The 15,084-nt window shown below is 40.6% G+C and overlaps 1 protein-coding gene across 14 annotated transcripts in view; it reads left to right on the forward strand.

Moving 5' to 3' along the window:
• The window catches only part of obsl1b (obscurin like cytoskeletal adaptor 1b), a 71,574-nt gene that overhangs the window by 25,204 nt on the left and 31,286 nt on the right, over nucleotides 1-15,084 (forward strand). For 12 of the 14 annotated variants that reach the window (XR_002470200.2, XM_036958564.1, XM_021578716.2 and 9 more), the window contains 10 exons: nucleotides 488-772; nucleotides 1,358-1,633; nucleotides 1,885-2,157; nucleotides 2,293-2,568; nucleotides 2,772-3,047; nucleotides 3,283-3,558; nucleotides 8,888-9,163; nucleotides 9,283-9,552; nucleotides 9,658-9,924; nucleotides 14,798-15,070. Coding sequence is in view for 13 of the 14 variants with exons in the window: in XM_036958564.1 (XP_036814459.1) it covers nucleotides 488-772; nucleotides 1,358-1,633; nucleotides 1,885-2,157; nucleotides 2,293-2,568; nucleotides 2,772-3,047; nucleotides 3,283-3,558; nucleotides 8,888-9,163; nucleotides 9,283-9,552; nucleotides 9,658-9,924; nucleotides 14,798-15,070 (2,748 nt within the window). In the remaining variant the exon portion in view is untranslated. The remainder of the gene's footprint in view (nucleotides 1-487; nucleotides 773-1,357; nucleotides 1,634-1,884; nucleotides 2,158-2,292; nucleotides 2,569-2,771; nucleotides 3,048-3,282; nucleotides 3,559-8,887; nucleotides 9,164-9,282; nucleotides 9,553-9,657; nucleotides 9,925-14,797; nucleotides 15,071-15,084) is intronic. The other 2 variants (XM_021578719.2, XM_021578720.2) reach the window with 1 other exon arrangement.

Below are 15,084 nucleotides of genomic sequence, written 5' to 3' on the forward strand. Positions count from 1 at the left end.
TAGAAAAGTGGATCCTTGATAGTATTTCTAGTAGCAGATTCGACTAAGAGAAATGCTGATTTTGATTGCATGGAATTAAATGAATACATTTAATTCAAAGGATCTGTGAGATTTACCACTAATTACTCTCGGAAAAGCAATACCTTTTCAGGTACAAATTGGAAAGCTATACTCAAAGCAGTGTATCTAATAGCTTCAGCATTCAAGTGTCTAACCTCCTGTGATGAGTGAAGTACCACTATCTCCTTCAAATCATCTCATGATATTTACAAAATAGAAATTTGTTAAAGCAATAACTTCAACTCTGGTGACTCTAGACACAACTATTAATCAATTGTGCCCTCTTTTTAGTATCTAACAAGTAGCCAGGACGGTAGCCACATAATATCATACATCTTCAGATTTACTTAATCAAATTGCTTTTGTATGTACATGTTAATGTTAGAATGATACCTCCATTGAATATATTTCTTTAAATTAATTAAAGCACCTATAGCGCCACCAGTGAGGTTCTCAGCTGCCCCAGAGGTTGAGAGGAACACGTCCATTGAAGCAGGCTGTCCTATTGTACTGCAATGTGAGCTCTCAGACCCCAGTGGACAGATCTGTTGGTACAAGGATGGAATAAAGCTCCTCCCTCAATATGGAATACACATCCAATCAGAGGGCACCATGAGGACCCTGGTTATCCAATCAGCCACATTTTCAAGCTCTGGGGTGTACAGTTGTAAAACAGCCGATGATATCAGCGAATTCTATGTGGATGTGAAAGGTGACATGTAAAGCTTTTCCGTTAATGTCAAGTTCGGCGTGACTAATAACTTCATGTTGCAGATAAAAAAATTCCTTTTCAGAGCACGCAATCTTTGGACATTGGACATGTTCATTGAGTTTTGCTTTTAGGAGCTACTTATGCATCTACCCTTAGAAACACATAACGTAGGAGCCATTTGTGTTCTTAAACTGAGCTATGGTCATCATAATACTTTTTTCCCTTTTGTCATCTCTTATTGCCATTCATAAGATATTTTGATACTTTTCATTAAAGGCTAAACACCTGAAGAGGCCATCGGAGGAGAAAAAAAGCATGTACCGTGATCTGTCATTTTCCCAATTACTTAATTGCACTACAGTTCATCATTGCACAGCTTTTATTAACCGTTTATCTTTGCTTCAACAGTGGACGCAGACTTCTCTAGAACTATCCAGGCAATCCTCGGCAATGCTTGAAGTCAATGCATCATCGTCAGTGCTTGAAGTCAATGCATGTTTAACCTGCACAAAGCAGGCCTTTTACATCTAATAAGACTTCTCTTGTTATTTCACTCCACTGAACCATTTATATTGCTTTCTGCAGCACCTCCGGTGACGTTTGTTGATATCCCTGAGGAAGACCTCTTCAAAAGTGTTGTGGAACAAGATCGTCTTGTTATGTCCTGTGAGGTTTCCAGGGTTGACGCCATTGTCCAGTGGTACAAAGATGGGGTTGAAACGCAGTCTAGTGACAACATTGCTGTACACGCAGATTGCACTGTTAGGATGCTGACCATCCAGTCAGCTCAGCTGTCAGACTCTGGGACATACACATGTCGTGCCGGAGACAGAGCTTTAATGTTCAAGGTTAACATACGAGGTAATGACTTAGCAAGGACATTTCATTCTTACTATGAATGAAGTACAACATCAGATCAAGCCTACAGAATATCATTTTTGTGAATGATTCATAATCTAGTGGCATACTGCATTCATAAGCTATGTGACTAACTGTAAAACAAGCATTTGTCAATTGTGAATTGCGCATTGAAGACTATGCTATGACTTGTGATACTGAGATGTCATGCTTGCTGTTATGTTCTCACTCACGTAACTCTGTGTCATCTACAGAGCCACCAGTGATGATTGTATACCCTAAAGAAGATGTCCACCTTGATCGGCATGTGCCGGAGGAGATCATTCTCAGCTGTGAACTCTCACGTCTAAATGGTGTCGTAAACTGGTTCAAGGATGGGCAAAAGTTGCAAGAAAGCGAAAACATTAAACTTAAGATTGAGGGCCCTTACAGGCGACTGAAGATTCTTTGTAGTGGAGTCGAAGACTCTGGCGAATATGTCTGTGACACGGCTGATGATTCAATATTCTTTAATCTCAGCATAACAGGTAAGGAGAGCAATCAAGAGCATAACATCCTGTAGTAACTGGCTTGCTCTGTCACGAGATCATTATTTACTCAAACAATAAGTGTTTTGGTCATACTGCATGTCTTGATGCATTGTCGGTGCTGTCTTTTTCTAGAGCCTCCAGTACAAATTATATCTCCAAGTCAGTCGCAAATGGAGCTCTGCCAGCAAACATCTGAGAGGATGGTGTTGAGCTGTGAGATCTCAAGGCCCAATGCTGTGGTGCGTTGGTATAGGGACGGGCTTGAGGTGGAGGAAAATGACAACCTCATCTTAGAGGTGGATGGGGTCTACAGGAGACTCATTATACCTGAGACCACAGTCAAAGATTCAGCAGAATATGTGTGCGATACGGCTGATGACAACATGACGTTCTTTGTCAACATTGCAGGTGCAGATGTCTACTATCATATACTTTTTTCAAGGGCACTTGATATCCAAAGTAGAAACAGACAGATTACTTATGAGTGTTGACTTATTAATGGTACCTTAGTGATCTGTTGCTGGTGCAGAGTGCATCATATGTCACAAGAAGAAACCCCTTTACTGCTGAAGAGATGCTTAATTTTTAAGTGATGTTTTTTTTATCCATAGATCCTCCTGTCCGTTTCGTACGCCCAAGAAAGATGGCAAGTCGGGTCGAGATGTTTGTTGGAGATTCTTTGGTTCTTGACTGTGAGGTGTCTAGATCAAATGCCACTGTAAGCTGGAAGAAGAATGGAGAGGAAATGGAAGAGAGCAGTAATGTCACCGTTATTGAGGATGGCGTCATGCGGCAATTAACCATCCACTCCATGACATTGGAGGACGCTGGGCAATATGTCTGTGACGCCAAGGATGATGTGATGGACTTCCAGGTCAAGATCAAAGGTAGATATATAAATTGAATCACATATTCATGTTAGTTCATACAAATGCCTGTTACAGTACCTTTCACTTGCTTTGTCACTGTTCATGTTACTCTTATACAGATGCCCATTAGAGTACGTTTCACAATATGTTAATCCATACAGCTGCCCATTAGAGTACCTTCCACTTTATGTTACTCCATTCAGATGCCCATAAAAGTACCCTTTACTTGCTTTCTCGCTGTTTTCATTCTCAGAGACACCTGTAAAGATCCTGAGCAAAAACAATGTGAATACTCAAAAGCAGTTCTTCGCATCAGATGACATTGTCTTAGGGTGTGAGCTTTCAAGAGCCAACTGCATGGTCGTCTGGTACAAAGACAACAAAAAAATAGATGACAATGAGCGCTACTGTAGTGAGGAGCAGGGTGTTTTCCGTTCACTGGTGGTTTTAAATGCTGAGATCGACGACTCTGGAGAGTACACCTGTGATGCCGGGGATGATAAGATGGTGTTCTATATCACCGTGAAAGGTACAAATTCTTGTTTCGTAGGTTCATGCTATCTTGTTTATGTAACGTCACATTCTAAAAAAAATCTGAAGTGTCTGTATAGTCCTTACAAAAGGTTTATGAAGGCTTCATGAAGCATTGCATGTTTGTGTTAGTTAACAGAGAAATAAATACACATGTCAACTTCATATTCATCATCTCCAGCACCACTTCAACATGAACATATGTGAAAACAGCACATTTCTATGTTTTGTAGTGAAAAAGATAGAGGAAGACACGTGTTACCGCCATCATCTGGTGTGCATCATGATTTTTACTAACTTTGATCTGTTTATTTGAATTGTTTTATCAAGGCAATTTGCTTAATGAATCAGTCCCTGTAAAGCCTATTAACTTCCTGACGGTTTTGTCTGAGAGCCCCGTTTATTTATTATTTAATTACATTTTTTAATTTAGGGGGTAGATCAGCTTTAATATTACAGATAGATTGTAGCTTCGATCAATGTAATTGTCTGCATCATTTCCAATCCCCCATATACAGTTGAAGTCAGAGGTTTACATACACCTTAGCCAAATACATTTAAACTCAGTTTTTCACAATTCCTGACACTTAATCCAAGTAAAGATTCCCTGTCTTAGGTCAGCTAGGATCACCACTTTATTTTAAGAATGTGAAATGTCAGAATAAGAGTAGAGAGATTTATTTATTTCAGCTTTTATTTATTTCATCACATTCCCAGTGGGTCAGAAGTTTACATACACTCAATTAGTACTTGGTAGCATTTCCTTAACTTGGCTAACTTGGGTCAAACGTTTCGGGTAGCCTTCCACAAGCTTCCCACAATAAATTGGGTGAATTTTGACCCATTCCTCCTGACAGAGCTGGTGTAACTGAGGCAGGTGTGTAGGCCTCCTTGCACGCACACGCTTTTTCAGTTCTGCCAACAAATGTTCTATTGGATTGAGGTCAAGGCTTTGTTATGGCCACTCCAATCAATACCTTGCATTTGTTGTCCTTAAGCCATTTTGCCACAACTTTGGAAGTATGCTTGGGGTCATCGTCCATTTGCAAGACCCATTTGCAACTAAGCTTTAACTTCCTGACTGATGTCTTGAGATGTTGCTTCAATACATCCACATAATTGTCCTACCTCATGATGCCATCTATTTTAGGAAGTGCATCTGTCCCTCCTGCATCAAAGCACCACCACAACATGATGCTGCCACCCGCGTGCTTCACGGTTGGGATGGTGTTCTTCAAGCTTGCAACCCTTCCCATTTCCCTCCTAACCTAATGATGGTCATTATGGCCAAACAGCTTTATTATTGTTTCATCAGACCAGAGGACGTTTCTCCAAAAAGTATGATCTTTGTCCCCATGTGCAGTTGCAAACCGTAGTCTGGCTTCTTTATGGCAGTTTTGTGGACAGTGACTTATTCCTTGCTGAGCGGCCATTCAGGTTATGTTGATGTAGGACTTGTTTTACTGTGGAAATAGATACTTTTGTACTTGTTTCCTCCAGCATCGTCACAATGTCCTTTACTGTTGTTCTGGGATTGATTTGCACTTTTTGCACCAAAGTACGTTCATCTCTATGAGACAGAACGCATCTCCTTCCTGAGCGTTATGAAGGCTGCCTTGTCCCATGGTGTTTATACTTGCGTACTATTATTTGTACAGCTGTACCTTCAGGCGTTTGGAAATTGCTCCCAAGGGTGAACCAGACTTGGCCTTGAAATACATCCACAGGTACACCTCCAATTGACTCAAATTACGTCAATTAGCCTATCAGAAGTTTCTAAAGCCATGAGATCATTTTCTGGAATTTTCCAAGCTGTTTAACGGCACGGTCAACTTAGTGTATGTAAACTTCTGACCCATTGGAATTGTGATACGGGGAATTATAAGTGATATAATCTGTAAACAATTGTTGGAAAAATTGTGTCATCACAAAGTAGATAACTTTGTAAGTCCTAACCGACTTGCCAAAACTATATTCTGTTAACAAGACATTTGTGGAGTGGTTGAAAAACGATGTGCATGTAAACTTCCGACTTCAAATGTGTGTATGTATGTATGTACGGTATATACAAAAATATGTGGAAACCCCTTCAAATTAGTGGATTTGGTTACTTCGAGCACACAGCCATGCAATCTCCATGAACAAATGTTGGCAGTAGAATGGCCTCACTGAAGTGACTTTCAACGTCGCACCGTTATAGGATGCCACCTTTCCAACAAGTCAGTTCATCAAATTTCTGCCCTGGTCAACTGTAAGTACAGTTATTGTGAAGTGTAAACGTCTAGGAGCACAACGGAATGGTACCGCCGAGTGCTGAAGCGTGTGGCACCTAAGAATCGCCTGTCCTCGGTTGGAGCACTCACTACCGAGTTCCAAACTTCCTCTGGAAAGAACTTCAGCACAAGAACTGTTCATCTTTGAGTCAGACTTGTTCCTTCAAATTCGTGGTGTAGCCATGAACTCCCCTTTTGTCCCCAACTATGTGAACCTGTATGTGGGACAATTTGAGGAAGCACTCATTTACAAAAGAGAGACACACCACCTACTTTCTAAAATCATCCCATGGAAGAGATACATAGATGACGTCTTTGTGCTCTGGGAAGGAAGTCAGCAGGAACTAAATGAATTCCAAACTCTGGAGCTCTGAATATCTCAAATTCACCATGCAGATTGATGAGATACAAATAAATTAACTGGACTTATTGATCATCAAAGATAATGATGCATTACATACAGATTCATACACAAAGCCCACAGACCGCAATACCCTACTACGTGCGGATTGTATGCATCCCCTTTCCCTCAAGAATGATCTACCATATAGCCAGTTATCCAGGGTTAAAAGAATCTGTGGCCACCAGTCAGATTTTTACAGTAATAATAAGAACATGAAAGATACATTCAAAATGAGAGGCTACGAAGACAAACCTCTTAATGCTGCAATGATGAAAATATCTCAAAAACCAAGAGAGGAATTGGCTCAAAATTAAACCAAAGAAGAAAAATAACACAACAGTGTTTTGCACTAAGTACATCAAGTGTTTGGAGAAAATGAAAGCAATCCTGAAAAAGCACTGGCATATTCCGCAATCAGACAAAAAAATGGCATACCTCTTCAAGGAGCCCCCACTGGTGGTCTATAACCATGGTCACAATATTGGGGATAGATTGGTTAGATCTGACCTGGCCACTCAGACACTCATTCACTGACACTCAGCCACTGGCCCCCATTACAAATGGGAACTACAAATATTGCTCATGTACACAGTGCAATAGCACTACAAAGACATCCTTCTCCAGACACCCACATACGGGCCGAAAAATCCCTGTTATGGGCATCATCTCATAGAGTAATCTATCTCATCACCTGTACATGTGGGAAAGCCTACGTAGTACAAACAAAAAGACAATTAAACAACGCATAGCTGAACACCGCAGCTCAATCAGGTGTAAGATCACTGACTATCCAGTAGCAGCTCACTTTGATGAAGCTAACCATCCCAACTCCTCCTCAAATACACAATAACATTGAGATCCTACTACTACAGAGGGAGGCCTACTTGATATCATATTTAAAAACATTGACCCCTAGTGGTCTGAATATTGACTTTGATCTCTGGCCCTTTGTATGACCAATTGTATTTTCTGTGATTAGGTCATGTAAATGAATGTATTCTTTCTACAGCTCATCAGAGAACACCTGTTGATGATGCTTATTATGCATTATGGTTGAACCAAAATATTACATGTAAGATTTTTTTGAATGAAATTGGAAATATTTAATAAGTGAAATTAAATGATTCATGCTAATGTTATGCTAATGCTAATGATAACAATGGCATAATATATTCAATATGCTGTAGGTTATTGTCTTTTAACAATTTAGCTCAATTAATTCTGATCAATGCAGCAATTATGAGACACCCCTTACTTATTGTCATTGGTTGCACTAATTGCACTGTTTGGCTACATAACCTGATTCAAGCATTCATGACAATACCCTGAAGAAGGCACAAGGATGCCGAAACATTGGTGTTTTTTTTATCCAATAAATTACTGGGAGGTTATAAACATGGGGTGTGCGACTCTCTTTGTTTTTATAGTCGGGAGCATCATGAAATGGGTTTCCATGGCCGAGCAGCTGCACACAAGCCTAAGATTACCATACGCAATGCCAAGCATCGGCTGGAGTGGTGTAAAGCTCACCACCATTGGATTCTGGAGCAGTGGAAACACGTTCTCTGCAGTGATGAATCACGTTTCATCATCTGGACGAATCTGGATGTGGTGGATGCCAGGAGAACGCTACCTGCCCCAATGCATAGTGCCAACTGTAAAGTTTGGTGGAGGAGCAATAATGGTCTGGGGCTCTTTTTCATGGTTCGGGCTAGGCCTCTGGGAAATCTTAACGCTACAGCATACAAATACATTCTAGATGATTCTGTGCTTCCAATTTGTGGCAACAGTTTGGGGAAGGCCCTGTGCACAAAGTGAAGTCCATACAGAAATAGTTTGTCGAGATCGGTGTGGAAGAAATTGACTGGCCTGCATAGAGCCCTGACCTCATCCCCATCGGACACTTTTGGGATGAATTGGAACGCCAACTGAGAGCCAGGCCTAATCGCCCAATATCAGTACCTGCCCTCACTTATGCTCTTGTGTCTGAATGGAAACAAATCCCTGCAGCAATGTTCCAACATCTAGTGGAAAGCCTTCCCAGAAGAGTGGAGGCTGTTATAGCAGCAAAGGGGGGACCAACTCCATAGTAATGCCCATGATTTTGAAATGAGATGTTCGAAAGAGCAGGTGTCCACATACGTTTGGTAATGCATTGTACTTACATGATTTAGAAAATATTTAAGACCCTATTCAGCCTTTTTTTCATGAATAGGCTGTTCATAGCATATGAAATCATCACATTTTCATAATTTATCATATTTGTACTATTTGCTAGTAAAGTGGTGAAAAGTGACTATATCTCATAAATAAATTAACCAGAAATGTGAAGATCAGATCAGAGTTAGATATTGTTCATGGCACTCTTTAGGAAATGAACTTATCCAGGCATAGCCAAACAGGTTTGAACCTTTATTCTGAACAGGTTAAAATCACTTGATGCTGACCAGAAGAGAAGTGCTTCCTACATCATCCAGAAACACTTTTGTTTCATGTGGTCTCTATCTTTTTATTTCAAAACATAGAGTGCAGTCATTTTCACGTGTTGATGTTGGGGTGGTGCTGGAGATGATGGATATGAAGTAGAAACATTGGGAGATTTCAATTTAATTAAAGTGTTACTAAAATAAGACTGTTGTTTTTCTCCTTAGAACCCCCTGTGACCATCATTGGCAACTCGGGTAACCCAGAACATCATAGCCTGGTCGCAGGCGACAAACTCATCTTGGAGTGCGAGATATCTTGTCCGAATGCCACTGTCCAGTGGCTTTGGAATGGAAAGTTACTAAGTTCAGACGCTCGCACTCACATAGACAGTGACGGTGCCACCAGGAAACTTGTTTTATCAGGACTTCAGCCCTCGGACTCTGGAGAGTACATATTGGATGCCATCAATGACAAAATGGTAACCATAGTTGAGGTCCAAGGTAAAAGTGTTTACATTTTCAATGCATGTAATAAATTACAAAAACATACCTATGTTATTGACATGACATAAACATAAAAGTCACAAGATGCCATGTTCAAATTATGTTTTACTCCTCAGAGCCCCCAGTCAAGTTTGTGAACAAACAAGCCAGAACCACCATCTCAGGCTACGAAAATGAAAGTGTGACACTGCGTGCCATGGTGAATCGGGAGCAAGCCTATGTGCGATGGCTTAAAGATGGTGAACTATTGAATGGGGATAATATTCACATCTCCAGTGCGGGTAAAATGCACACCCTCACCATCAACCCCCTGAAACTATCAGATAGTGGAGGGTTTGTCTGTAACATCAACACGGATGAAATGTATTTCATTGTCCAGGTCAAAGGTAAGATTTTTTGGACAAAATGCCTAAGAATAAGGTTTAACATAGTTAAACACAGTATTTATGCTGCCATAACTGGAAAACTGATTATTAAACTTGTTTTGCTAGAAATGAAAGTGAAATTCTCCAGACCTCTGCAGAATATCGTAGCCCTGAAGGACAGTACCCTTACCCTGAGGTGTGAGGTCAACAAACCTAAAGGAGATGTTCAGTGGCTCAAAGATGGCCAGGAGATTAAGCCCAGCCGTCGACATACGATAAGGGCACAGGGTCGGGAGCGAAGCATCACTATCCACCAGCTAATGCTAGACAATGCTGGGGAATATGCCTGTGAATCCACAGACGATAAGACTTTTGCCACTGTCGGCGTAGAAAGTAAGGATATGGGCAGTTACGGTTATGCTAATATTTGAAATAACTAAATTAACATTATTGGGTGATAATCATATAAATCAAACATAGTTTTTAATGTCAGCGCATGTTTAATGCCATGCTTATGTGCTATCGGAATTATCAGATGCTTCTAGTTCCCAGTGGGAATTTCACTTGAATGACCCTCCAAGTTGGAATTACAAGTGGGAAACTGAGAAAATGTTGTTACCTGACATTTCACCACTGACTTTTTTTTTTACCTATTCAACCAAAAGATTACAACAAATCAGTTTTTGACAATTACAACCTCATCAATATGTATAATGTAGCTAGTCTGAACATATTTGTAACGGTTTTCTTGCAGAGAAGGAGAGTCGGACCAAAATGCGGCGTGTCTATTGCAATCCATGTTTAATGAATTAACACACTAAACACAAACACTACCAAAACAATAAACTTAACAAAACCCGAAACAGCCTATACTTGTGTATCCTAACACAGAACAATGACATCAGGACACTAAGGACAATCACCCACGACAAACTCAAAGAATATGGCTGCCTAAATATGGTTCCCAATCAGAGACAACGATAAACACCTGCCTCTGATTGAGAACCACTTCAGACAGCCATAGACTTAGCTAGAACACCCCACTAGCTACAATCCCCACACATACACACCACATACAAAAACCCATGCCACACCCTGACCAAATAAATAAAGATAAACACAAAATACTTTGACCAGGGTGTGACAATATTGTCAATGTTAAGCAAGCTAGCTAACTTTATTATAAGCAATGTTAGCAAGCTTATAAAGCTAGCTAAAATGTTATTGGTTGAAGAATTGTTACGACTCCAAAAGCACTTGAATACAATCATGTCGGACTAACCGCTTTCCAGTTTCCTATATCCAACGAGCACGTGAAGCCAGCATGACTCACATTATGTAAAAGGCTCAGTGAAGTTAAAAAGCGTGATTTTCCTGTTTTATACACAGTACCAGTCAAAAGTTTGGACGCCTACTCATTCAAGGGTTTTTCTTTATTTGTACTATTTCCAACATTGTTTAATTACAGTGAAGACATGAAAACTATGAAATAACACATATGGAATCATGTAGTAACCAAATAAGGGTTAAACAAATCTAAATATATTTTATATTTGAGATTCTTCAAAGTAGCCAGCCTTTGCCTTGATGACAGCTTTGCAGACTCTTGGCGTTCTCTCAACCAGCTTCACCTGGAATGCTTTTCCAATAGTCTTGAAGGAGTTCCCACATACAGTATGCTGAGCACTTGTTGGCTGCTTTTCTTTCACTCTACAGTCCTACTCCAAACCATCTCAATTGGGTTGAGGTCGGGTGATTGTGGAGGCCAGGTCATCTGATGCTACACTCCATCACTCTATTTCTTGGTCAAATAGCACTTAAACAGCCTGGAGGTGTGTTGGGTCACTGTCCTGTTGAAAAACAAATGATAGTCCCACTAAAAGCAAACCAGATGGGATGGCGTATCGCTGCAGAATGCTGTGGTAGCCATGCTGGTTAAGTGTGCCTTGAATTCTAAATGAATCACAGACAGTCTCACCAACAAAGCACCCCCACACCATCACATCTCCTCCTCCTCCATGGTGGGAACCCCACATGCGGAGATCATCTGTTCACCTACTCTGCGTCTCACAAAGACGCAGCGGTTGGAACCAAAAATCGCAAATCTGGACTCATCAGACCAAAGGACAGATTTCCACTGGTCTAATGTCCATTGCTCGTGTTTCTTGGCCCAAGCAAGTCTCTTCTTCTTATTGGTGTACTTTAGTAGTTGTTTCTTTGCAGCAATTGACCATGAAGGCCTGATTCACACAGTCTCCTCTGAACAGTTGATGTTGAGACGTGTCTGTCACTTGAACTCTGTGAAGCATTTATTTAGGTGCAATTTCTGAGGCTGGCAACTCTAATGAACTTGTCCTCTGCAGCAGAGGTAACTGGGTCTTCCTTTCCTGTGGTGGTCCTCATGGGAGCCAGTTTCATCATAGCGCTTCATGGTTTTTGCGACTGCACTTGAAGAAACTTTCAAAGTTCTTGACATTTTCTGGATTGACTGACCTTCATGTCTTCAAGTTATGATAGACTGTCATTTTTCTATGCTTGTTTGAGCTGTTCTTGCCATTATATGGACTTTGTATCTTAGAAAATAGGGCTATCTTGTCACAACACAACTGATTGTCTCAAACGCATTAAGAAGGAAAGAAATTCCACAAATTAACATACCTGTAAATTGACATACCTGTAAATTGAAATGCATTCTCATCAAGTTGGTTGAGAGAATGCCAAGAGTGTGCAACGCTGTCATCAAAGCTACTCTGAAGAATCTCAAATATAAAATAGAATTTGATTTGTTTAACCCTTTTTTGGTTACTACATAATTCCATATGTGTTATGTCATAGTGTTGATGTCTATTATTCTAAAAATAGTAAAAATAAAGAAAAACCTTTGAAAGAGTAGGTGTGTCTAAACTTATGACTGGTACTGTGTTTACAGTGGGGCAAAAAAGTATTTAGTCAGCAACCAATTGTGCATGTTCTCCCACTTAAAAAGATGAGAGAGGCCTGTAATTGTCATCATAGGTACACTTCAACTATGAGGAAAAAAAATCCAGAAAATCACATTGTAGGATTTTTTATGAATTTATTTGCAAATGATGGTGGAAAATAAGTATTTGGTCAATAACAAAAGTTTATCTCAATACTTTGTTATATAACCTTTGTTGGCAATGACAGAGGTCAAACGTTTTCTGTAAGTCTTCACAAGGTTTTCACACACTGTTGCTGGTATTTTGGCCCATTTCTCCATGCAGATCTCCTCTAGAGCAGAGATGTTTTGGGGCTGTTGCTGGGCAACACGGACTTTCAACTCCCTCCAAAGATTTTCAATGGGGTTGAGATCTGGAGACTGGCTAGGCCACTCCAGGTCCTTGAAATGCTTCTTACGAAGCCACTCCTTCGTTGCCCAGGCGGTGTGTTTGGGATCATTGTCATGCTGAAAGACCCAGCCACGTTTCATCTTCAATGCCCTTGCTGATGGAAGGAGGTTTTCACTCAAAATCTCACGATACATGGCCCCATTCATTCTTTCCTTTACACCGGTCAGTCGTCCTGGTCCCTTTGCAGAAAAACAGCCCCAAAGCATGATGTTTCCACCCCCATGCTTCACAGTAGGTATGGTGTTCTTTGGATGCAACTCAGAATTCTTTGTCCTCCAAACACGACGAGTTGAGTTTTTACCAAAAAGTTATATTTTGGTTTCATCTGACCATATGACATTTCCCAATGTTCTTCTGGATCATCCAAATGCTCCCTAGCAAACTTCAGACGGGCCTGGACATGTACTGGCTTAAGCAGGGGAACACGTCTGGCACTGCAGGATTTGAGTCCCTGGCGGCGTAGTGTGTTACTGATGGTAGGCTTTGTTACTTTGGTCCCAGCTCTCTGCAGGTCATTCACTAGGTCCCCCCGTGTGGTTCTGGGATTTTTGCTCACCGATCTTGTGATCATTTTGACCCCACAGGGTGAGATCTTGCGTGGAGCCCCAGATCGAGGGAGATTATCAGTGGTCTTGTATGTCCTCCATTTCCTAATAATTGCTCCCACAGTTGAATTCTTCAAACCAAGCTGCTTACCTATTGCAGATTCAGTCTTCCCAGCCTGGTGCAGGTCTACATTTTTGTTTCTGGTGTCCTTTGGCAGCTCTTTGGTCTTGGCCATAGTGGAGTTTGGAGTGTGACTGTTTGAGGTTGTGGACAGGTGTCTTTTATACTGATAACAAGTTCAAACAGGTGCCATTAATACAGGTAACGAGTGGAGGACAGAGGAGCCTCTTAAAGAAGAAGTTACAGGTCTGTGAGAGCCAGAAATCGTGCTTGTTTGTAGGTGACCAAATACTTATTTTCCACCATAATTTGCAAATAAATTCATAAAAAATCCTACAATGTGATTTTCTGGAATTCTTTTTCTCATTTTGTCTGTCATAGTTGAAGTGTACCTATGATGAAAATTACAGGCCTCTCTCATCTTTGTAAGTGGAGTACTTGCACAATTGGTGGCTGACTAAATACTTTTTTGCCCCACTGTATTTCCACAGTATGAGGTTGTAATAATCCTGTGAAATTGTGCAATTTTTGACAATGCCCCTTTAGTGTAAGAGCTGTTTAAAAAAGCTGCCTGAAATGTTTTTGTGGGATGTAGTTTTTGCCTTCCATGGTGATATTTTTGTATTTTACATTTTTTTATTAGGGTCCCCATTAGCTAACGCCATCATGCTAACTAATCTTCCTGGGGTCCAACACGAATTAACAAGACATTACAAACAACCACAATCAAGACTTCTCAAACATTCAACATCTAGACAATACAGATAATTAAAATACAGTAAATTAGGTCATAGACCAAAAAGAAAGTGCGTTCCAAACCTCTCTGCCAATAACAGCTAATTTTCAGTTTTCCCCTCCCCACTCAGACTACTTACTCCCAGACAGTCCTGGCAAAATTCTTGCATGACAAATTGGCAGTTGCTAAGAAGCTATTTTTATTTTATTTTTTTAAACCTTTTTAATTGTAAACAATCACAGTAAACGACTTAATTGTTACCCAGAAATGATTTGATACTGAGATTTAAAAAAAGCTGCATTGGACCTTTAACTCTCAATGGGACAAATCCTTTGAGAGTAAACACGTTTCCAAGCAAGGCTTTGCAACAAATTAAGTTGTGTACTGTTTTCATACCGCCCATTGACCTCTCATTGCATGATTTACGCAGAAGTTGTGTGAGTTAAGCGCTGTGTGTTATTATTCTAAGTCATGTTCATGTTCTATCCCTTAGTGCCTCCACCTACTGTCGAGATTATCGCAGAGCTACACAATATCACTGTACTGGAGGGGGAAGATGCTACATTTAAGTGTGTGGTTTCGCCAGAGGACACACAGCTAGTGTGGAGCCTGAACGGCCAGCCTATAGTTCCAAGTGAGAGGTTTGTCATTTCAAGTAATGGACTGTGCCACATGCTGTGCATTTACAACTGCCAGGTCTCAGACTGTGCCACGGTGACTGCCGAGGCAGAAGGGCTGGTGTCTGAAGCAAACCTCCAGGTTCAAGGTGAGATTGGTAAA

This window comes from Oncorhynchus mykiss, chromosome 22 (assembly GCF_013265735.2).
Source record: "Oncorhynchus mykiss isolate Arlee chromosome 22, USDA_OmykA_1.1, whole genome shotgun sequence".
Lineage (NCBI taxonomy): Eukaryota > Metazoa > Chordata > Actinopteri > Salmoniformes > Salmonidae > Oncorhynchus > Oncorhynchus mykiss.